At 33.9% G+C, this 23,699-nt stretch overlaps 2 protein-coding genes and 1 non-coding gene across 3 annotated transcripts; all 3 read left to right on the forward strand.

The window, feature by feature from the left end:
* The first annotated feature begins 377 nt into the window (after positions 1–377).
* Positions 378–15,596, forward strand: LOC129944011 (serine/arginine repetitive matrix protein 1). The gene is made up of 5 exons (XM_056053135.1): positions 378–528; positions 691–902; positions 11,302–12,494; positions 12,559–13,002; positions 13,073–15,596. Exons 2-5 carry the CDS (start codon positions 891–893, stop codon positions 15,006–15,008), a joined length of 3,585 nt encoding a protein of 1,194 aa, XP_055909110.1. The 5' UTR covers positions 378–528; positions 691–890; the 3' UTR covers positions 15,009–15,596.
* A 3,592-nt stretch (positions 15,597–19,188) lies between these two features.
* LOC129947218 (40S ribosomal protein S4) lies at positions 19,189–21,551 on the forward strand. The gene is made up of 5 exons (XM_056057685.1): positions 19,189–19,328; positions 19,605–19,863; positions 19,938–20,035; positions 20,296–20,467; positions 21,221–21,551. Exons 1-5 carry the CDS (start codon positions 19,326–19,328, stop codon positions 21,472–21,474), a joined length of 786 nt encoding a protein of 261 aa, XP_055913660.1. The 5' UTR covers positions 19,189–19,325; the 3' UTR covers positions 21,475–21,551.
* LOC129948668 (small nucleolar RNA psi28S-3327) lies at positions 20,073–20,220 on the forward strand. The gene has a single exon (XR_008781954.1). It is a non-coding gene; the product is annotated as a small nucleolar RNA psi28S-3327 (small nucleolar RNA).
* Positions 21,552–23,699: the final 2,148 nt, after the last annotated feature.

A 23,699-nucleotide genomic window follows, 5' to 3' on the forward strand; every position in this document is an offset into this window, starting at 1 on the left:
ATGTTGCTCAGCGTTAAATTGATCTTTGATTTCCCTGCGCTTCGTTGTCTTATTTATTACATATTGTAAACTAAATACAAAATTGTAGTTTTATTTTGCTGGCTGATGAAAACCGGGCTCATCCTGATTTTTTTGTTGCAATTTCGCACTGTACTATAAATTAAATTCCAAAAAAACACGGGTATAAATTCAAATAATCTTACAACAATCGCTGTATTTAATTCCAGTTGTGTTAACCGCCTTAAGAATACATAAACGAGTGATCACATTTGGCAACAAGCTTGTTACATATCGAAATGACAGGTGGCGTGCACATCATTAAATAGCACATAACGAAACCTTGTCGATTTTCTTCGTCAAACCGTTTGTCGCGTCTCCATTTTGCACTGCTGTAGACCGCATGAAATAAAAATCGGTGTGTCGAAAAAGTGGCTGCAAATATTTATTATTTAATTTTTATTACTCAAAAATATAAAAAACTCAAAATACAATAAGAATTGTATAGTTTAAAACATTAACATTTAAAATGTAATGCATAGTTTACAGTGAAAAACCTTATAAAAGATAAACTTTCTTCTCGATATACCTGCTACATTTGCACGGCAGCGTTAAAAAAGCTTGTGGAAAACCGATAAGAGGCGATTCGAGAAAAGGACGTGTGTTAATTTTTTCTTCACTTTTTATTTTAAGACCCCGACATCTATGAAAAAAGGCATAGCATATTCATAATTTCTGCATAAAAATGAAGGGATTCGTATTGATAAATTATTAATTCACGTCGCACTTATTTAATACGTTATTGGTGAAAAATTCTGACGAGAGCCGGGAAGAGTATTGAATTTTTATTGTATCATCGCGCGACACCAAGAAGTTGAAAATACACAATTGCGATGATGTTCACGGTAAGATTAATTGGATAAAAAATATTTTTATTACCGGCATAATATTAATAAAAGAATAGTTTTTAATTTTAAATAGCTGCATAATATTTTAATAATTTAATTGAAATACTCAAAAGTGCGCATGAATTTTCATGTCTCTTGTTTTTTTTCCTTTTACATTTAAATGGTGGGTTTTTTTCCTACTTTATTTTTCTTTGAATTTGTTCGTCTTTTATTTATTTTATTCTATTAAGTCGACGAAAATACGTTTAGGATAGCCCGTCATATCTTTTTGAGCTGTGACGTCTGTCGAATTTTTTAGCGCGCATTTATCTTTTTAAATTCACACAATTTCTGATGATATAAATAATAACGTTGAATAATTGAAAGGTGCCTGGATTAATTTACCTACATTATGTGTATTTTATATCATAATTGTACCAAAATATGATTAAAATGGTTTTAAAGACAAGTTTTAGTGAAAAAGCTTGCTGTAGGCCTCCAGTCCGTGTAATACTTTGCCAGCTTTTGCCAAAGCAAAAGAATACACACACAAAAACTTGCTGTTTCCTTCTGCGTTATGTTCGACACCACATGGCACTCTTTTGTATTTATTGTTTTTTAAAATGTGTATTTTAGGATTTGGGCCTATACTAATTGCATTGGTTCTTCTGTATTCGTTTTGATTGGATAGATAAATAATTGTGTGATGCTTGAGTGCACTGTAATAATTTCATAGGGATTGAGGCTTGTTAGGTGCGTGTAGGGAGTTTATTTTTGACGACTATGTTGGGTTTGTCAAACAAGTACTGGTGCACCGGTTGAATGATTTTTTGGAAAATCAACAACATACCATTGACTTGTTAAGGAAGGTATACATACCTATCTAACTGTATGTAGGTGCATACTTTTTAAAGGAAGGGTAATACCTACCTACAATAGTTTTTTAATAAAACCAGTTTTTCCAAAAAGAGGATTGAAAAATAAAGCTTGTTTCAGGAGCTGAAAATGTTTTGGATAATTGCTATACTAAGTGTAATATCCGTGGCGTACTAGTTAGTACATACATACAGTTGTGTTCATAAAAATAGCAATGATGGTCACATTTTATAAGATAGTCAATTATTTAAGTAAGGGAAATTCTTACAAAAAAATTACCATGTTACTTGCATCTAACGGCCTTTCGTTTTCATATTAGACTTTTAGCTTGAAGTTATATCCTAGTTTTCCCGGTGAACATCCATTATTTCAAACTCTCTGGATATAGAGTGGTCATAAAAATAGCAGTGATTTTGATATTATAATTAAAAAGTGTTATAAATTCAATTTTTTTTATTTTTCGTTAAATATTTTATTATATAAAGTTCAAAGTATTTGTTACATACTAGCATATAAAAAATTAATAAATATTAGGACAGTCAAGATACTGCACCGAAGAAATTCGAAAACCAAACCAACCAAAATATTCAAGACATCCTAGGCTGCTCAGCAAAAAGGGTCAGTAAAGCCTTAAAAAGGCAAAATAAACCGGCCCCAAAAAGGATGACTACTGAAAGAACTGTCAGAAAAATTGTTAAGTTAGCAAAACAGAACCCTTCCATAGGCTCTAGGAAAATAAGAAATTGTTTTCAACTGTCTGTTAGCGCTGTCACAACACGAAGACGTCTTTTATAAGCGAAGTTACCAGACGAAAAGGCATGTGGCAAAGAGAATGGAGTTTGTTAAAACTCATAGAGATTGGGCAAAAGAGAAATAGAGGAATGTTCCGTGGAGCGATGAAAGCAAAGTCGTCCTTTTTGGGTCCCAGGGTCGTCAAGAATATGTGAGAAGACCCTAAAATGTAGCATACTATCCACCTTACACTATAAAAACAGTGAAGCATGGTAATAATTCCACGGGGTCGGGCCTATTTATCCCATTGGGGTCTAAGGTATGCAACCGAGTATGTGAAAATTCTCGAAGAGGTTCGATGTTAAGAACGCAGTTCATAAAGCACAACCCAAGTATTCGAAAGAATTGTGGAAGCAGTGCGTGATTCGTGGAACGCAATACCAGTCGAGAGGTGTCAGATTTTAGTGGACTCGACGCCACGTAGATGCGAAGCAGGCATAAAAAACAATGCTTATGTAACAAAGTACTAATTGTAAGCTAACATTATTTGTATATTTACTTTCATATAACTTATTACATTTTTTTTTACTTCTAACGTAATAGTTCTAGTACTTTGAAGGCCTTTTTGTTTTATTTGGAAAGCACTGCTATTTTTATGAACACAATGCCACTTAATTTTTTTTAAGGGTACTGCCTTTTGGGAGCAATTGAAATCCTCCAAAACTCTTTCAGTTAAAAGTTATACTCAAATTATCCATTTGGATTCGACATAGAAATTGTAGAATCTCATTTTTCTAAAATTACATTTGTATAGAAATGGTTGAGAGTTCCAAGTCACTAGTCCTAGTTTTCAACGAGCTGTAACGTCACCAAAATTAGTTATTTATTTTATGGTTAATCTACAAAAAACTTCAAGTATTTGGGTTGCCGAATACCTGCCTAATTTTTGAATGTAAAGGATTTTTTAAGCTTTTTAGAAGTACAACCGGTATCTAAAGCAGGGAATGAAAATACAAAATTGTCTTAACGGGTTAGTCTGCTTCGCTGTATTTACAATTTTAATGACTTTCAATTCAAAATGTTTACCTAGGACTGTTTTAAGGCAATGTTAGACAATTTTTATTGAAATAAAGCTATCGATTGTTTCTATCTAGGTTTTCTAATATTTCTAACTTTATTACCTAAATTATATAGCTAAAAGAGTTAAAAAAGGTTTTTAAAAAAGCCTTTAGAACAGAGGAGTTTCCCAGATCATTTTTTCCACGAAGGAATACTACATTGTTTTGTAAGAGTATGTTATTAAGCAAGATCTTGGTGATATTTATTCCGTCATCCCCTTGAAATTATTCAACGAAAAGGTTTCATAGATCCATTTTGTATTTCTTTTGTTTGCTTCTTTTTTAAAAAATATCCCTACCAATAATATACATTTTTATGATGGGAAACAATTTTGTCAAATAAAACATCGACAATAAATCCCGCACAACCTTATGATGTGTACATTAGTCTTATCATAACTAAAAATTCTTAATTTTTCAAATTGTCTTTTTCTTTTCATATATAAGTAGATATAACCTAATTACTATAACATAACAGAAAAATAACTATTGCAATTTTGAAGTCACAGGTGCCAACTATGTTTCACATATTTTTCATTAACTTTTGCATTAATGTTTCAGGAAGGGAAATAAACATTGTTTATTTGGTATAAATAGTCATATAAATTTTAACTTTCAGCAAAATTTACATTTTAATAATAAACATATAGGTTCCCACTACCATTGTGTATTTAATTCACATAGGTACACAATATATTTTTACCAGAAAAACAAACCATCAAGAGATCATATTCTCGGACCATACATTATCTTCGCAACTAAAAATTGCTCCTGATTAATACAACTCCTCCATTCACATAAAAAAGGAAACCACTTCGTATAAAACAATTAAAAAAACAACACCCAAAGGATAATAAACTAACGCCTCAGTTAAATAATTCAACAAGAGAAACATCATCGACAACATTCGTATGAACATACAAAAAATAAATATCTCATAAAACAACAATAATTCCACAAGGACTACATTTTCAACAACATCATCATCACCCAAGCATATTTATAAAGCTAAGAAAAGCTTTATAGGAATTTAATATAAGATATCAAATGAAGTTACAAAGAGTTGCTTCTTATAATGTTATGTTAAATTTTTAAAACTGTTATTTAATCTTTTTATTTCTTTTTGATTAAGTTGGGCAATAAAATGTAAAAATATAAATAAAAAAAATATTTGAAGAAAAAAAAACATGTAAGACCAATTAAGTTTATGTATTGATACTTTATAATCACATTAATACTCAGATCGGAAAATAAAAATATGTAATTAATTTTCCTATCCATGTCATTAAAAAAAAAATGAAAAAAGCAAAATGTTGTAACAAACCTGTTGGAACTTACTTAAGAAAATAAATGGAATTAAGTCCTGATTTTTAATCTACGCATAATTAATAATTTAAAATTATGTTACTGATCGCAAATGAATGGTACAGAATTGTCAAATCTTAAAAAGTCCAAACATTAAATTGAAAACTTGGAAGTTCACCTTTGATAAATTATTTGTACATAAACCTTGCGTTGAATTGCATATTATAGAAAAATCGGTGTTAATAAAACTTTTCAACTATATTTTTCTTTAAGCCTTAAGATTTAAGAACAACGTGGTGTATTTTAACTGGAATTTAGAATCATACGCAAAAAAATTATTTCCCTCCATTTTAGATGGCAGTTGCTCTATTTTCACTATTTGCTTTATTAAACCAAATCTTTGCCAATTGTTTTATGTTGCGCAACTTTAACATTGCTTCAAATAATAGAAAACTAGGTAGCTTTAGGAGATTTGTAGACCTATTTAAAAGTTTACTATTCAAAACGTACCCGTGGCATGATAGTTAATGCATTGGACTGTCAAGCCAGAGGTATTAGGTCCGATTCCATATAAAGTTTTTTTTCACGGGTACTGCCTCTTGCGAGGAATTGACAAATTCTCCAAGAGTACTTCTTGCCATGAAAAGTGCTTTCTCAAATGCCGTTCGGATTCGGTTTTAAACTGTAGGTCCCTTCCATCCCTAACAACAGTACTCGCATACAGGAATAGTTGAGAGTTTTAAGTCACTAGGTCCTGGTTCTCAACGAACTATTGCGCCATTCAATTTATTTTATTTATTTAATACCCCTATTATAGTTCGCGACTTGAACGTTCGAAGTGCGATATTTTCATTAGCGAATTAACACATTCGACATACCAAGGTTAGCGAAATTTACAATTCGAGTTCGAAATTCAGTGCTACCATATACAAAAAATGACAGGCATAAATAAACGAAAATCATGAAATATTTAATAAAAATGCGTAATAAACCAAAATCATAAGCAACATAGATTGTTTTTGGCGAAAACTAAAATTAGAGAAATTTCAAAACAACTCTAGCTCCCTAATCTTCTATAAGTAGAACAAATATTTTGTACCTACTGCAAGTTCTTTTAATTCTAATTAACTTCTTAAGTTTCAGATCATATTTTCGACTGAATAAGGAAGCATTTATATTCGTATTAAACAAGTTTGAATGCCAATTTAAAAATGCAAGCACCTCCTTAATCCCTGCTATACTAAAATTCGCTTCTGCCCTTAGATGTTTTGCTAATGGGTGTTATCAGAGCAGCGTATTAAAAGATTTTGACTTAGGCCTGTCACAATCCTCGGTTTCCTTAGTATTAACAGAAGTTGTGTGTGCTATTGAAGACAAATTATGTCCAACCTGAATCAGAATCAACATGTCGTCCGAAGAGATACAAAATGCACGAAACTACTTTTTTTAACGGCCAGGTTACCAGGAGTAATAGAATGTGTTGACGGAACTTTGCTTTGCTTGTTGCTTTTGTTTTTTAATACAAGTTTTTAAGGCGTGTGACCATAAAATGTGTTTTCGTTATGTTGACGCAAGATATCCTGGATCGACCCATGATTCCTGTATGGAACTGCAATAATCTTAAGTCAGTTCTTGAAACGTGATACCAAAGAGGAGAACGTTCAATGTTCCTTGTTAATAATTTTTCTTTTCCATCGCGAGTAGGTGGCCCAAGTGAGTTGAGGGTTGTAGCAAATTGGTCCCAGTATTCCTTTTGGTTTTTTTTTTTTGAAGAACCAAAGTTTGTATTTAATTCTCTTGCAGCTGAATAAAAATGCATTGATTCATGTTATTTAATAGAAGAAATGAAATATACCTATGAACTTACATTGATATAGTTTCCGACATTTCTTTTGCATAAGCTTCGACCTTTTCTCGTACAATATGAACGTTCGAAAAATAATAACACGAATGACGTTCAAATCAATCAATCTTCAAAAAATGTATGACATTTAAGTCGAATCAACAGTTCTCAATCCGCCAACGGTAATACAAATTTCTCACACTCACACGTTTATTCATTCGACTCGTCAATGGTAATAGGGATATAAAACTTTACTGCAAATTTACTGGTTGGTGATATATTCCCCCAATCTAAAATCCCCAAGCCCTAAATCTCAAGCGCCGATACCTCCAAATGAAAAATCTCATGTCAGAAATCTCCATAACATCAAAAGTCATTTAAAAACAAATTGAATTTAACTATTAAAAATTTTAATTTAATTATTATCATAATTTCCAAAAAGCTTAATGTGTTGTTTTTGATCCAATTTTAAAAGGTTATATCTCAAAAAAGCGTGATGATATAAAGATTTGTATGTCATATAAACCTGGGAAGCGCTATTACGAGTATGTTATTACAGTTGAAAAATTAATATGTTGCTTTTGATATTTATAACGTTTAGAGGGAACTCTCACAGAGATCTTGAGAAACAATTACAAATATATATTTGCCTTTATCTTCATGCTTTGCAAATAGCTGTTTACTGAAAAACAGTAAACAAAATGCAGAATGATTTATTTTTCATAAACACGTTTTACTTCCTTGCATTCAAACACAACTAAAAATTAACATTCCGAATAAAAATGAGTAAAACGAAAAAGCTCAGTCCTTTGATTTGTTTCATTTTAAGAAGTTTCCCTAAAGATTTTCAATTGGCACTAATAAGTTGCAATTAACAAGTTAAAAAATCAACTTTCTCCTAACGCTGTATAATGTTATATATTTATTATTAAGGCACAAATATGATGGTGAATTATTAAAAGTTTGTTAATTGTATCATCGAAATCTTAAGAGACTTTATAAAAGACATGGTTTGAATATTGAAACTTAATAGAAAAAATAAATAAATTTACCTACTCACATATTGAAAAACTCAATTAAGTTTTGTTTTACATAAATTGTTTTTATTTTGTTGTAGTTTAAGTCTTAATCGGAATTTTGAAACTATTAAACATAAAAGTTCATGATTTGTATTTTATACAATAAAACGTATGCTATTGTAAGTTCTTACTTTCCTCATGTTAAAATAAATGAAGAAGTAACGGCCTTGCAATTATTGATAAGACAGAATTAAAGTAACATTATGTGAAAAAATATAAATATAAATATAAAATAATATTTAAAAGCTTCTGTGAAAAGTAATAATAAGGCAAAGTTTTTGTTTTTATAATTTAAACTCGTTATAATTGAAAAATTTATACATATTTTACACAATTAAGGTATCACATATTTTTCAAAGAGAGCAAACTGTGATAGAAGAATTATTTAATAGTAATTAATATTATGTAAATTCTTATAAGGAGAATATATGTTTTAATATAAAAATTGTAATTGTTATTTTTGATAGCTTATTTTTTGTTTGTTCTAGTTATTTATGATTTAATATAAATAATGTTAAAAAAATGTTATAAAATAGCTTAATAAAGCAAGAATCAAATTTTCAATAAAAAGGATGAGTTCTATGTTTCAACGAAATATGTTCCACTCTTAGTAGACATTGCGAAGTATTCTCAAACTAATGTTTTGTTTTAAACTATTTTAGTGGCACTCTAGCAATTATGTATTACACAAAAACATATTAACTTTCTATAGTTTTTCCATTTTTTTTATTCTTTTACTTCGTACCACATTTCTATGAACTTCAACACTTCTAAGGTTAGTTGTTAGCTTTTATCAACGACATCTGTTAATGATTTCTCTTCGTTTTGGAGTGAGTGAATAAGGAGTAGGGGACCGGTTATAGCTATTGGTAAAAATCATTCATTAAAATTGAAACAGGGGGGATCTGCAATGTTTTTTTTATGAGCGTTTGAAGAAATTAGTAAATGTATGTCATTCTATTCTTTTTGGTGTTGATTTCATCAGTAATATTTTCTAATTGGAACAAGTAAAAATAATTTGTATAATCAACATTTTTTGAAATGAATGTAACTTCGTTTCTTTAAAAAAAAAATAAATGAAAACAATATTCAAGATTAGAATTCATCTCATTGCATTTATCTTTAGTTGAAACTAACAGCCCTATTTTGCTATTTACGTGGATCGTATATTTTATTCACCCATTCGTCTCCCTTTCACACTGCCTTTGCATTCTACTATCCATCGGATGAACTACATTATCCCAAACCAATTTGACAATCACGTAAACGTAAATTAAATTTAATCAACAGAATTAATTGTTTAATTTGTGTAATTTTTGGAAATGGACAGTATTTTACTTTTAATTCCAATTTTAAGCAGATGAATAAAAGAAACCTCAAATAGAGAGTTTCGAAGAAATGTTAGAAAAATTGTTCCTCGCGTGTCGTTCTTCCCCTTAAAATGTTAATAATCTTTTATTTGTAAAAAAACCAATATTCTAAATCAAGCAATAAATTAGTTTTTACTTACATTTTGCTAACAACAATTAACAAACCAGACATCAAATAAATTGTATAGAGTAAATGCGTTCACGTGAATAGAAGAATACCGCGCAGTATTACCGACGTAACCGATATACACAGATTCACTTCGAATGAATAGCGGAATAGTAATTAGTGAACATTCAAATAAAAATTCCCCGATGAATAGCAGAATAGGGCTGTAAAGCTGTTACAAATTGAAAAATATGAAATAAAAAAGTACTGATAGCTTTAACCGGACCCCAATTATTCGTCCTGGGAAAAAAGGATAAGGATGTTTGAAAAAATGAGATACATATTTCTTTGCTTAATACCATTTTCCTGTTATTGCCAATCTGTTAAAAATTAATTTTTTTTCAAATTCCAGAAGCGTAAACTTATTATACACTCCAACAACAACTGCTGTAGGTTCATACCTATTCCGAGAGTCAAATCGACTTACATGATTTTTAATATTTGTTTTGATGATTATTTTTAAACATATGAATTACTGAGCGATCGTTATAGACTAAAGAAATATGTGCATAGGGTTTTTGATAATACAAAATGTAAGTGTATTTAATTGTAAATTGTAATGACTACGGTGCAATTCCAATTCAAACATTTGCGTAACTTCACGAATTTCATATTCTTTTATGTGGCGCTAACACCAAGAAATATAGTTTAAAGGTCTTAAATCACAACATCTTGGTGGTTAATTGTGATCACCACCCCTTCTAGAAATAACACAACCAGGAATTTTTTTTCAAAACTTTAGCATTTTTAACATGTTTCTAGTGAATTTATAGAATTTCGGTGCGTTGTGAAAGGGTGCATCGATCCATTTTAAGTAATTAAGTAGTTTTTACTTGTCAAGATGACAGCTACAAAAGTTTCAAAATGAAACGGCTAATTGGTAACCGTTAATAGTAAAGAGAAGAGTTTGGAGTTAAAATGGAAGAAGTAATATGTATTACAACAGCTCTCTACAATACATTTTTAATGTGCAAAATAAATTGAAATTCATATTTTTCGGAAATTCAACATTTTGAAACCTTAAGGTTTTAAGGTAAAAGACTTGAAAAGTTCAACGAAAATCTAAATAAATATCTGTTTTTAATAAAAAGGGTATAACAACGCATGCGCAGTATAAACAGTCTTGCTATGTGATGTAATTTGTCGAGCTCTCCATAAACTTTTATTTTGACAGTGCTAGACGTTTTTTTATTCCTTAACGGATGTTGATTATCACTCACACTTCGTTGCATAATAAAATAACTCTGAATTTAAAGAACAAAAATATTAAGTTTATGGTAAAAAAGCTAAAGAAGCTTCATTTGTTTTTGTTGAATTACTGTGCTTCCTATAGGATTTTTGGTTGTGATTCATAATCTGCAAAGTTACTTGTAAGAAGGGGGAATTATATAAACAGAGGTAATATGTTTGTTTTCTTAAAATTGATAGCCACAACGTGTATGCAAAGGCTACTACAAGGATCGGGACAATAAAGCACACATAGAACATGGAACAAGAACTCTTCCAAGAGGAAAAATCATCAACTACTCGTACCATAGAACTTCAACACTGATCATCAAACTTATTTCGCATCCTTGCAGTAACAACCGATTCAACTTATAGAATGACATATAAAATCAGTTAACAACATACAAATCAACTCTATTGGATCATTGACATCTTTACTAACAAAAAGCAAATGGACTTTTCATCCATGGGAACGGGACATACGAGTATGTACAAAATACACACTGTCAAAGTGAAAAGTAACTGGATCTAGGTAATATGGTAAATTCGATCTTCAACAGTGGGTAACATTTCAAAAGCATGCTACTGTCACAGTATTATATTTATTTTCTTGTATTATACTTTTATTGCCTATTTTTGTAAAAGCTTTATTTCCATTTTATTCCGTAAGTATTAATGACTTTTATTAATTTCCATTTTAGGGAACCAATCAGCAGCAGGACACGCGGTTCAGCGACAAGGAAAAAAAACTAATGAAGCAAATGAAGTTTGGAGATTGCCTAAGCAAACGGGTGGACATGTCCAAAGTTAAATTGGACGTCCTCCGACCATGGATAAGCAAAAAAATCACCGATATTCTTCACATCGAAGATGATGTTGTTGTCGAGTTTGTGTATAATCAATTGGAAGAGGAGAAATTTCCATGTCCGAAAAAAATGCAAATCAATATGACGGGATTCCTGAATGGACGTAATGCAAGGCAATTTATGGAAGAACTCTGGGCATTGCTGCTATCGGCTCAAGAAAGCGAAAGTGGAATACCAGCTGAGTTTATAAATCAGAAAAAGGAAGAGATATTAAAACGCGAAGAGGAGGCACATGGAAATTCATCTTCGAAACGTGATCGTTCTGGTGAGAGAGATAGGGATTTCAATGATAGTCGCAAGCGAGAGCGTTCAAACGACATTTCTTCGAGTTTGCCAAACCACAGTACGATTGAACAGATTAGGTCACACTTGAAAGCTAGATCTAGATCTAAGTCTCCTGAAGCAAATAATGTAGGTGGCAACTCTAAAGATACTACCGCCGAGTCTAGTGGTGGAAAGGCGTCATCTACCACGACTGCAGCAATAGTCAAAGATCGCTCTAAGTCACCGACAAGAGATCGAGGTCGATCTCCACGTCCAAAATCAAGGAATAGATCGCCAAAGAAGTCATCGAGGGAGAGATCTGCAAGGCGTTGGGATTCATCGAGGGATAGAAGGCGTTCAAGATCTCGTCATAGGTCCCCAGAGAGGAGACGACGTAGTCGTTCAAGAGATCGCAAACCACCGCCACGTGGTAAGTCACCCAGTCGAAGGCGTTCGCGCTCGGTGTCTCGACCTAAACGAGCAAGCTCTCGAACTGACTATCGGGTATCGGAAAGAAAGTCTAAATCTAAATCTCCGATTAAGAGGAAGGAAGTATCGCCTTCGCCGAAGCCTGCCGATGTTTCTCTCAACGGACACGATGCGGATGGTTCTAAGAAATTGACCAAAGTACAAGCTAAGCTTCTGGACTTAGCAAGTGCACCTAAACGAAACGACAAGAGCCGCTCCAGGAGCTCTGATTCACATTCATCTGTAAATTCTAGAAATAGAAAACCTGATTTAAATAAACGACGCTCCAGATCAAGGTAACTACATCAAATATTCATTCTAATTTGGTTTCATTAACTTCTTCTCTCGCTCTGTTTCTAGGTCTATAGTTAAAAAAGGAAAATCTCGTTCGCCAAGTTCCTCGTCGTCATCATCTGCTTCATCGGTTGGCCGGAAGAAGCCCCGACGATCACGTTCCGAAACAAGTTTATCATTGTCACCAGCAAACGGTAAAGATGACTTTGAGATTCGCAAAAATCAAAATAGTGTTCAGAAAAAACGGCAGTACAGAAATAATCGTGAGTCATCGTCGAGCAGTTCTTTGGACAAGGGTCCACCGAGAAGGCAGGAAATGCGACGCTTTGATCAAGGACGCCGATCCCCACGAGGCCGTAGTCCGCCACGAGGAGGAGGTGGTGGACGGAATCGTTCACGATCACCAATGCGCCAACGATCGCGTTCGAGGAGGCGATCTCGCTCACGCATAAGATCAAGGTCAAGAAACCGTTCCAGATCACCAATGAGGCGCTCAAGGTCTCCAAGAAGGTATGCAAATTATAATTTATTAGATTTTGAGTTTCAGCAGAGAGATTCTCATTAAAATTGTTTACTTCAGGTTTAATAACAGACGTCGATCACCAAATAATCGAGGTCGTGGGGGTGGACTAGGTGGTCGAGGCCGCGGAGGAGGAGGCGGTGGTCGTCGCCGAAGCATGAGTCGAGACCGCATGCGTCGCAACATGTCTCCGCGTCGTTCTCCACGCAGATCTCCATTCGATCGAAGGTCCCCGATTAGACGGCAATCGCGAGATCGTAAATTCTCACCTATGCGTGACAGAAGATCTTCACCCTTCCGGGATAGGAAGATTTCACCACCTCCACGTCGCGTCTCACCTTTGCCAATGTTGAGGAGGTCACGTGAACGTCGCTCGCCAATGTTGAGGACTTCAAGAGATCGTCGAATGTCACCCATCAATGCATCCAGAGATCGGAGGAGAATTTCCCCATTACGAATGTCCCCACGCCGTCCTTCACCTCCAGGACGTATGTCGCGTGACAGACGTTCTTCACCTCCACGCTCCCTACGTGATGGTCGACCAGGATCCCGCGATAGACGTCCATCGCCTTTGCCGCGTATGCCGTCTCGCGAAAGTCGACCTATATCACCAGTCAGGCGTGGCAGCTTCCGTCGTTCCATACCTCGACAAATGTCTAAACCATTGCCGGTACGAAATGAAGAACGATGGGAACCTGCACCGCCGCTAAACAAGGCACGGTCTCGATCAATCAGTCCAAATTGGGACAATGAAGATATTCACGAGGCACCGATTCGAAGAAGGAGCATTGAAAAACCAGCCAGCCCTGTAAGGAAGATTGTTCGACAAGAGATAAAGATGTCAAGAAAATCGAGCAGTAGTTCAGAACGGAAGAGCAGTCCTGAAAAGAGAGTAAAACAACCTGTATTCGACCGCAAACCTAGTCCAGTCCGAACCAGAGAACGCAGTATTGATCGCTCATCTGACTATCCTCCCAAACACTTAGATCATTTGTTGAAAGAGAAGAAAGAAGTTATTTCGCGCTCCAAGGACAAGGTTGAGGAAGTGCGTCACATTGCCCCCGTTGTGGTGGAACAAATACAAATTAAAACTGCACCGATTCCAGCTCGAAAACCTGTCCCAAGAGATAAATATAGCACAAGTTTATCAAGGACCCCGTCCCCATTCCTGAAACCCCACGAACGTGAGAAGGGCAAAGAAAAACCATTGGCTGTTCAGAAGCAAGCCCCCGTTGTGGCCGCTCCTGCAAAAGTCGCTCCTAAAAAGAGCAAACCCAACAGTGACTCTAGCTCTTCAGATAGTTCTGACAGTGATGACAGTGAACCAGAGCAAGAGGAACGTAAGGTTCAAGGTAAGTCTCGCCGCGGACGGTCATCTTCCTCTGACGACAAAAGTGACCACGAAAAACAGTCCAAAGCCCCTCCCCCGCCAGTCAAATCCCGCAAAGACATAGAAATTGAACGCAAATTAGAAAAATCTGCAGAACCTCAAAAGCGTAAAATCTCCACTGAAATAAGAGAACAACCAGACAACAGCAAACGTCTGCGTGTGCCAGAGAAAAAGGAGAAACCCCGGAAATCTAATTCCGACTCCGAGGAGGATGTTCGTCCTGCAAATAAAATCAATGATCGAACAGCTTCACGCAAACGAACGATATCTGCATCCAAAAAGCCCCCGCAAAAAATTATTACGACCGCTAACGATGATTCTTCTGACTCAGATCAGCCCAAAAAGAAAAGAAAGAAGAGCAAGAAGACACGACGTGATTCAGATAGTGACAGTTCTTCATATTCGGAAGCCGAATCCAAGAAGAAAAAGCACAAGAAACACAAAAAACACAGCAAAAAAAGCAAGAAACATAAGAAACACAAGAGGAAGAGCAAAAAGGCTGATAGTAGTTCAAGCAGCGATGACGATGGGCCAGCTGTTGTCAATGAAGATTTGGAAAAACAGCTTCGCGAAAGGGCTCTAAAATCAATGAAGAAATTAGACTAGATACCACATCCCTTTTAATTGTAGACAGCTATTATAGACTTGAGCCGAAATTTCCATCAGAAAAGCATTCTGCATTCGCATTCTGCCGTTAAGATATTTTGAATCGTTGCCCTATATTCTTGTTTATTTACAAATGATTCCCATTCCTTTGCTGTTTGTGTGAAATATCATTTCCTGGCTTTCTGCTGAGGCTCCATTTTTACAACATCCCCGAATTTCTCCAATTAATAATAAGAAAGCAATTTAAAACTAAAACAAAAAAAGGAAAGATTGAAAGAAAGAACATTTATAAGTTTACTTTAAGTTTGATGTAGTAGACTTTCGCGTATGTTGATGTTTTTTTTTTTAATAATAATAATTATTATTACACCCATGTTTTTCGTTTCGATATAGTAGCACTTTACAATTTTATAAATTATAATAAATTATCTATTGAATATAGAAGAGGACATTTAAGATACTAAGGACTATTCATACAAATAATACACAAGAAAAAAAAAACATAATATAAACAATAACTTATGTAAGTAAGTACACACTTGGAATGTGAAATGAAATAATTTCAATAAAATTGTGTAAAAATTATCATAGCAGAGTTTAATTTGAATGAAATAAAAATAAATCGAAAAAAGTATTTTGATCTTGGCTTTTTCAAATGTCTGTTTTTTTTAACTTTATAAGGTTTTATTCGGCACAGAATAAAACGGGTTATTCATATAGGAGTGGAATTCGACATATGTCAAACTAAGTTGTTATACCAATTTTGTCTGTCAGTTGAAAGTCCGACATTTACGAAAATGGATCGCTTAACTATCCCACAACTTATACGAATTGTTAAAACTGACTACAAAAATGGTAATTCTGCCACTGCCATCTATCGAGTTTCAAGAGGAGACTATCGTTCAACTACGCAAGCAATTGACAAAATTGTGAAGAAATTTGAAGAGAATGGATTGGTTACAGATATTGTAAGGCTCGGGATTCTGATTATGGGATTCGCGTGGAATCGTTTTGCTAGCGAGTTTGCCATTTTTCAATTATTCAGTCCTATCATGAATTCCATCGTAATCGGAAATTTGTACGAATCCCGAAAAACTCTCATGAAATCCGTTCGTAGTGGAAAATCTCATACAATTTTGAATTACGAACGGATTTCATGATAGAGTTTTTCGGGATTGGTACAAATTTCCGACTACGATGGAATTCATGATAGGGCTGATTGCTTTCTTCCTTCTTCGTTTTGAATTCGACAAATTAACGAATTCGAATGCGAATTTGCAATGTCATAATGTTTGTTGGCGAGTTGAAATTCGACAGTTTTTTTTTGGCGGAAGAGTATTTATTATTATTCACTGTTCGATTTCGAGGATTCTTTCTTGATTGTAATTATATAAAAGTGTGATCTAGCTTTATTTTAATTTTCTTATAATTTATCAACAATCCGCAATAAAATATAAATTTTTAAAATTCATTCAAGGAACGATAAGAACAAGCAAACAAATCGACATCAATTTTTGGCTCTCGTCGAGCTTACGAAGAAAAATAAGGGCATTGCAACGGGAGCACTTATCGGGCTGAAACAAGTTTAATTAAAATTAAATATTGTTTATCGAAAAAATCACCGCAAGTTTCACAAATTCAATCAAAACAAAATTTGTGGAACGTTGTCAAACCAAAAGTGTCAAATCACTGGAATATTCGAAGAAAAAGTCAAACCAAAAGTATTAAATCACTGGAATATAGGAAGGACTATTTTTGCTTCGCCGCGAATTCGTTAATAAGGAAATACGACGTGAGTCGAATTGAAAACGATCCGCGGCGAACCTCATAATCAGGCCCCTGTAGATCTTACGCTCGTACCACTGAAAATATCGCTGCTGTAAGTGAAAGTGTTGCCGTAGACCCGAATGTGTCGATTCCTCATTGTTCTCAGGAATTTTCTTCAGCGACGAAGCACATTTCTCACTCGGTGGGCATGTTAATAAATAAAATTGTCGTATTTGGGGTTCTGAGAATACTTTAAGTAATTAAAGAGAGACCTTTACATCTACAAATAGTCACTGTGGAATGTGCTCTTTGGTGCGGAGGTGTGATTCTTGGACCTTACTTCTTCGAAAACGACGATGAAATGACTGTCACCGTCAATTCGCAGCTTTATGGTCATATGGCTTGGAAAATATGGTGTTTCAACAAGACGGTGTAAGAGACATTTCCTTTAACTCTTGGGCACTTAAAAACCAACATTCGTCAATTTATGCCTGATAACGCCTAATATGTGCCAAAAAGTTGTCGAAAATTAACTCAAAAGAGCCGATGACAATATCGTGTTTCACACATAAATAATAACAAAATTCAAACTTTATAATAAAAAAGAAATATCATACAAAAAAATATTCGCTATGTTATATCTACGTTTACTTTTGAAACCGCAAAATGAATAACCCTGTACAAGTATGGAAACAAGACTGATTCGAAAATAATTGTTTTCAATTAAAATGGTTTCAGTTGCGATCCTGACATCCTTGTTTTGAAGATTGAATAGTGATCGAATAGATTCTTTACGTTTATTACACTTTTTTAATTCTTTAGTGTATAGATAAGATCGCTCCGGACTTGTGACCCGGACTTCTGGAAATTTGGAAATATATACTTGATAAAGACATATCATACAAAATGTTTTGTTTAATATAGACAAGAATCTATCTACATTATTAAGTGTTTCCTTGTTTTGTATAAATTCGTACTTCTGAAAAAATTTGAATAGTGCGCTCATCCCCTCAATTCTTATTATATCCTCTCCTTGTCATTTATAATATGAGACATTTCAACTTCCGAAGAAATGACATCTTTGTGTATAAAATCTATATTATTATCATGGAGCTGTTTTTTTACGTTCGTTGTAGCCTTAAGATGGCGTTGAAAGTTTTATATACAAAAGTTACGTAAACAAAACTATAACAGCCAATACCACCGTAGCCACTAGGTGCCGCCCCATAAACACCCACAATGATAGTACTATAGATTTTATATACAAAGATGGCATCAGTGAAACAAAATATTTATTTTAAGGGGCCAGTTAAAGTTATCATTGGTTTTCATCATTAAAACCAATCAGTGGATTTTTTTTTGACAGTTTGGTTATAGCTTTCATTAAAAATGTTTATCTTGGATGCTAATTTATGGATTGGAATCAAGCATTTTTTATGGGAATCTAGTATTTAAGGTTGATCACTAAAAGGAAAACTGACTAATGGAAAGCAAAAAAATAATTCAGATGCCCCTGTTTTAATTTTTACTTATGGATTTTACTGATAGGTATAACGTGACCCTTAGTTTGGACCAGGGGATAGTTTGTTATAAGTAAAAAGTGATACGACACGATGTTTGGATCTGATCGAGCCTTTTCGCTGCGAATTTGCTGTTCTTCGAAAGAAAGCAATAATATCAAAACATAACTTCAAGTCTATTCGGGTATCGCCATTTGTGATCTGTAATCGGCATGGTTTATTCAGAAGTTCAGCAAATCTCTTTTTTGGTGGATTGACAGTCTGCAGACGAAGAGGATGCAAAGTATTAAAATCAAACTGGTTGGACAGAGAAAAAAGATCAAAAATGTTAACGTTTTAAAAAATGCAGATTATATTAAATCGCATGAAGATTACAGTGAAAACGAGCATGTTCATCTTTACTCTAGCATTTTCATCTGCATCAGTGTTGCCTCAATGTTGCAAATGTAACAAAAGCTTTAAACTTATTCTTTATTTAATTTTGTTTGCTATGTTCCTTCTTTTAGTGCTGTTTCTCCCACTTTCAGGTTTTGACATACATATATATCTTCCTTTCTCTACTTTATATGTAGATGCAGATATATGTAATTCCACTTTTAGCAATTGACAATTGTCAATGTAAAAATATGTTAAAGTTTCTAGTTGCTGTTCACGATTATCATGTTCCTGATTGATAATCCGGGAGAAGAAATAAAATTAAAACGATTTAAATAAGTCTTATGTACTCTATATTCAAATGTCGTTCTACAAATCGAAAAGTAAAACTATCGCATTTACAAATATTTCAAATTAAAACACACAACATTCTTCAACCAAAGAGCAATTTTTATCGTAGTGTAATAACAGCCTTTTTGATGCTGACTGTCCATTAAAGTCTATCAAAATTTACTCTTTTCTATCCCACACTAGGAAGCGCTAGTATCGTTTAAGAGCACTCCGAAAAAATATACCCACTGAACTGAACTGTCAAATTTCTTTCTACACTACAACATCCGGCCATCTTCCTTTCCTTTTTTAATTCTCTTGCAAGATGGTGAGTGGCTTTTAAAATTTGTGTAAAAATTCGTTTTCATCGTGTTAATATCATAAATTAAATAAAATTTAGTCAATTGAAAATGAAAGGAAAAACTTCAAGAGTTCTTTTAATGCTAATATTTCTTTGAAAAGTTATTGTTGAATCAGACAAAAATTGCTTTTTGTTTTGTGTGCCGGGAGTTTTGCGAAGAAAGATGAAAACGAATTTGTGCGCGTCCAAGTGTTTTCTTGAAGGCTTATAAATTAATGACGATATGTTTCATATTTGCAATAGGCGCGAGGACCCAAAAAACATTTGAAGCGTTTAGCAGCACCAAAGGCATGGATGTTGGACAAATTGGGAGGAGTTTTTGCTCCTCGTCCATCAACTGGCCCACACAAATTGAGGGAGTCCCTGCCTTTGATGATCTTCTTGAGAAATCGTCTAAAGTACGCTCTTACTGGCTCTGAAGTCACCAAGATTGTTATGCAGCGTTTGATCAAGGTTGACGGCAAGGTACGCACTGACCCCACTTTCCCAGCTGGATTCATGGGTAAGATTTTCATTTTGTTTTTGTCTTGAAGGAGTTTTTGTCTAAATGAGTTCCCTTCTTTTTATTTTGTGTAGATGTCATCACCATTGAGAAGACTGGTGAATACTTCCGTTTGGTCTATGATGTCAAGGGACGTTTCACCATCCACCGCATCTCCGCCGAGGAAGCTAAGGTAAGTGCTTGTAACTTGTAACGATACACTGAGCAAACTTGGGGCTTGTTCGAAGACCATTTTAATGATACCGAAGTAATTGAATGGTTCAAAACAAAATTAGCCCAGATCAATCTTTGTTTCGACGGTCACTGGTTGTCTTGAATTTTGTGGCAGCACCAGTAACTTTACGTTCAATAACAAAACCTTAACCAAGTTGCAAACCTCTTTAAAGTTTTTTGTTTACCGCCTTTTACTAATAATCTTCTTTTTCTTTGCAGTACAAGCTGTGCAAGGTTCGCAAGACCCAGCTCGGTTCCAAGGGAATTCCCTTCTTGGTTACACACGACGGCAGGACCATCCGCTACCCTGATCCATTGATCAAGGCCAACGATACTGTCCAAGTCGACATCTCCAACGGCAAAGTTACTGACTACATTAAATTCGACTCAGGTGAGTGTCAATTACAATTTCACTAAATTAAGAAAGGACACAACGCTAACGTGTGAAGCTGAGGGCACAACGCTATTGTATTAAGTTGTGACTTAACCAGTGTGTGTTTTTAGGTTGTTAGAGAATTGAGCAAAATGACATTCTTCTGCTCAGGGAGGGATAAGGCTCGTCGAAGACCATGTTCAATGAAAATCTCATGGCGTGGTTCAAAATGAAGCCTAGAGTAAAATTTTGTTTCGACGGTCATTGAATGCCTTGAATTTGTGGTAGAATCAGTAACATTTTACGTTCATTACAATTTAATTATAGTTAAAGAGAAGCTTAAGCATTTCGACAGGCTCTTCGAAGACCGTATCTACTATAAATTCTTCGTTTTGCGGTTCAAAATGTAGCCTATAATAATTTTTGTTTCGACGGTCACTGGATGCCTTGACCTTGTGGCAGAATCAGTAACATTTTACGTTCATTACAACTAAATTCTATTTTAAGTGAAGCTTAGGAATCTCGACAGGCTCTTCGAAGACCGTATCTACTATAAACTCCTCGTTTTGCGGTTCAAAATGTAGCCTATAATAATTTTTGTTTCGACGGTCTCTGAATGCCTTGATTTCTGTGGCATAATCAGCAACTTTTTACGTTCATTACAATGTTAATATTCTTCTCTGTATAATTTAATTGGATTGTTTAAACTCCTGACTTTGATATGAATACGCTTTTTAATAAATTATTTTTTTTGTTTTTTTTTGTGTGCAGGAAACTTGTGCATGATTACTGGAGGTAGAAATTTGGGACGTGTCGGCACAGTCGTCAACCGTGAAAGACATCCAGGTTCTTTCGATATTGTCCACGTTAAGGACACACAAGGTCATGTGTTTGCCACCAGACTAACAAACGTTTTCATCATCGGCAAGGGCAACAAGCCATACATTTCTCTGCCAAAGGGCAAGGGTGTTAAATTGAGCATTTCTGAGGAGCGTGACAAGCGATTGGCCGCTAAGACTCATTAAAGAACTTTTTTTTATTTAAGAAATGATGAAAAATTTGTATTTTACATGATGAAAATATAAGAAGAAAAAAAATTAAATTTATTGTTTTTTTTTTGTATGCATTTTGTTTATTCGTATTCGCTATAGTTTTTCGATTAAGAAGGAAAACTGAAAATCACAGCACGCATGAGTGGTTAAGAGTTGTAAGTCATTCAACGCTGGTCCTCTACGAGCTGTTGCGACGCCTAAGCACCCTTATTTTGAGATTCGTTTGCGATCGAAAGTTATACGAATTCGAGAAGATTTGATTTTGAGATTCGATCGATTCGAAAGTTTGCTGATTCAATCGAAAGTTCATTTAAAAACAAAAAAAACTGAGTAAACTTTGCCTTTCGAATGATTCGAATCAAATGTCGTTTTTGTGTCGTTCAGATATTTTCTGGTGAATAACGTAATAGTACGTTTCCACCAAAAAATAATCCAAGATTTAAGGCAAATGATTAAAATAAATCATGAGGTGTTTCCACCAAAGAAAAGGAGATTAATTTGACGTTGTCATAACAGCCAATCGTAATTAGTTTTATGTTTGATTTGAGAACAATTAAGTGGTGATTCTCATCGGCTTTGTTGATCTTTCTGATGATTAAATGAAAACAATTTTCATCTGATTTTTCCCAACGTTTCGACGGTGATTGCCGTCTTCTTCAGGGGATGTATTGATATAAATATTACAAAAACATTAAAACAAAAAATAATTTAAACAATTAAAATTTAAAGCGCTTCCGACTTTGAAGACTTGTCACTGTTAAATGTAAACTGTTGAACTGTTTAACAGTGTCAAGTCTTTAAAGTCGGAAGCGCTTTAAATTATTTTTTGTTTTAATGTTTTTGTAATATTTAAATCAATACATCCCCTGAAGAAGACGGCAATCACCGTGAAAACGTTGGGAAAAATCAGATGAAAATTGTTTTCATTTAATCATCAAAAAGATCAACAAAGCCGATGAGAATCACCACTTAATTGTTCTCAAATCATGCAAATATTTTTTGTCAGATAAAGCCAATGTCTTTTTTTATTCTCCTAACACTTGAGTTGGTTTTCGTTTTTAAAAAAGTTGTCAGTTGAGTTTTTATAAAACGCTGTTCTTCGCTGTATTCGCATTGTCCTTTCTTATAGTTCTAGAGATATGGACGACAAAAAAAACTTCGCGAATAAACGTACGAATGTTCACGCACACACAGATATCTCTTTTCAATTATTTGATTTAGATTCTGGGGAACTTGAAACGTCCAGAAATGTCAAAATTTTCAATTCGACAAATCAGACTTATTTTATTACAATAACTTCCTACGGAAAATTAACAAAAATCATTTGTGGGTAGGGTTATTGAAACACCTATTAAGAGAGGTGTTTTTTTCAATTTTAACATCTGCTACTCGATTTTTAAAATTTTAGAAAAGAATAACATCAACGAACAAGAGGCTGAAACTTAATTCGATTGTTATTTCGAATATATTTTTAATAGTTTAATGAGGGTTTAAGCTAAAGTTCATGTTTAATAAATAAAAATGACCGTATAATAAACAATTTTTGTAATTTGATTTCAAAAAAGTTGAAAATTACCATTTTCAAAAAAAAATCTTATGCCTCTAAACCGCTAAAATTATATGAACACAGGTATTCATATTTTAGGTTTGAAACAATTGAAACCAATTAAATTCCTTTTACTGGACTTTTAAGTTTTTCATTCCGTAATTTTCAAAACGATAATCGTCAAAACTATTATCATTAACGATATCGTCAGTAATTTGCTTCACTTAACTTTATCACTATCGTCTCGTCTATCGTTTTCAGTATAAGATAACTGAAATGTCAAAATGAACTTAACGAAAGATAATGCTTGTTCGATAACTTGCAAATGTTATTAAACTTGGTTTTTGTCTATGGGAAATTGTGAATTGCAACAAACTGTTTTTTTACCAAACTTACTATTTATTAATAAATATGATTTAAAATCATGAAAAATAAAATTTGTACATATTTTTAAAATCATGAAATGAAAATAAAAATAAAAATAAAAATAAACCAGCATGGTGTTCAAATATGCGTTTCGCCCCGGTGCAATGGTTGGGCTCATCAGAAGATGACCATTGCACTTTGTCTTGACGCATATTTTCTCGAATAAATCGTGATTGCATATAATATGAGCTACATAGAGCTACATAGAGAAAATATGCGTCAAGAC

This window comes from Eupeodes corollae, chromosome 2, assembly GCF_945859685.1.
Source record: "Eupeodes corollae chromosome 2, idEupCoro1.1, whole genome shotgun sequence".
Lineage (NCBI taxonomy): Eukaryota > Metazoa > Arthropoda > Insecta > Diptera > Syrphidae > Eupeodes > Eupeodes corollae.

What these genes read in the sequence shown, in the direction of transcription:
- LOC129944011 (XM_056053135.1), top strand. An exon ending in AAACGACGCTCCAGATCAAG is followed by an intron (nt 12,495 to 12,558) that starts GTAACTACATCA and finishes CTCTGTTTCTAG; the next exon opens with GTCTATAGTTAAAAAAGGAA. An exon ending in CGCTCAAGGTCTCCAAGAAG is followed by an intron (nt 13,003 to 13,072) that starts GTATGCAAATTA and finishes TGTTTACTTCAG; the next exon opens with GTTTAATAACAGACGTCGAT.
- LOC129947218 (XM_056057685.1), top strand. An exon ending in TTTCCCAGCTGGATTCATGG is followed by an intron (nt 19,864 to 19,937) that starts GTAAGATTTTCA and finishes TATTTTGTGTAG; the next exon opens with ATGTCATCACCATTGAGAAG. An exon ending in TCTCCGCCGAGGAAGCTAAG is followed by an intron (nt 20,036 to 20,295) that starts GTAAGTGCTTGT and finishes TTTTCTTTGCAG; the next exon opens with TACAAGCTGTGCAAGGTTCG.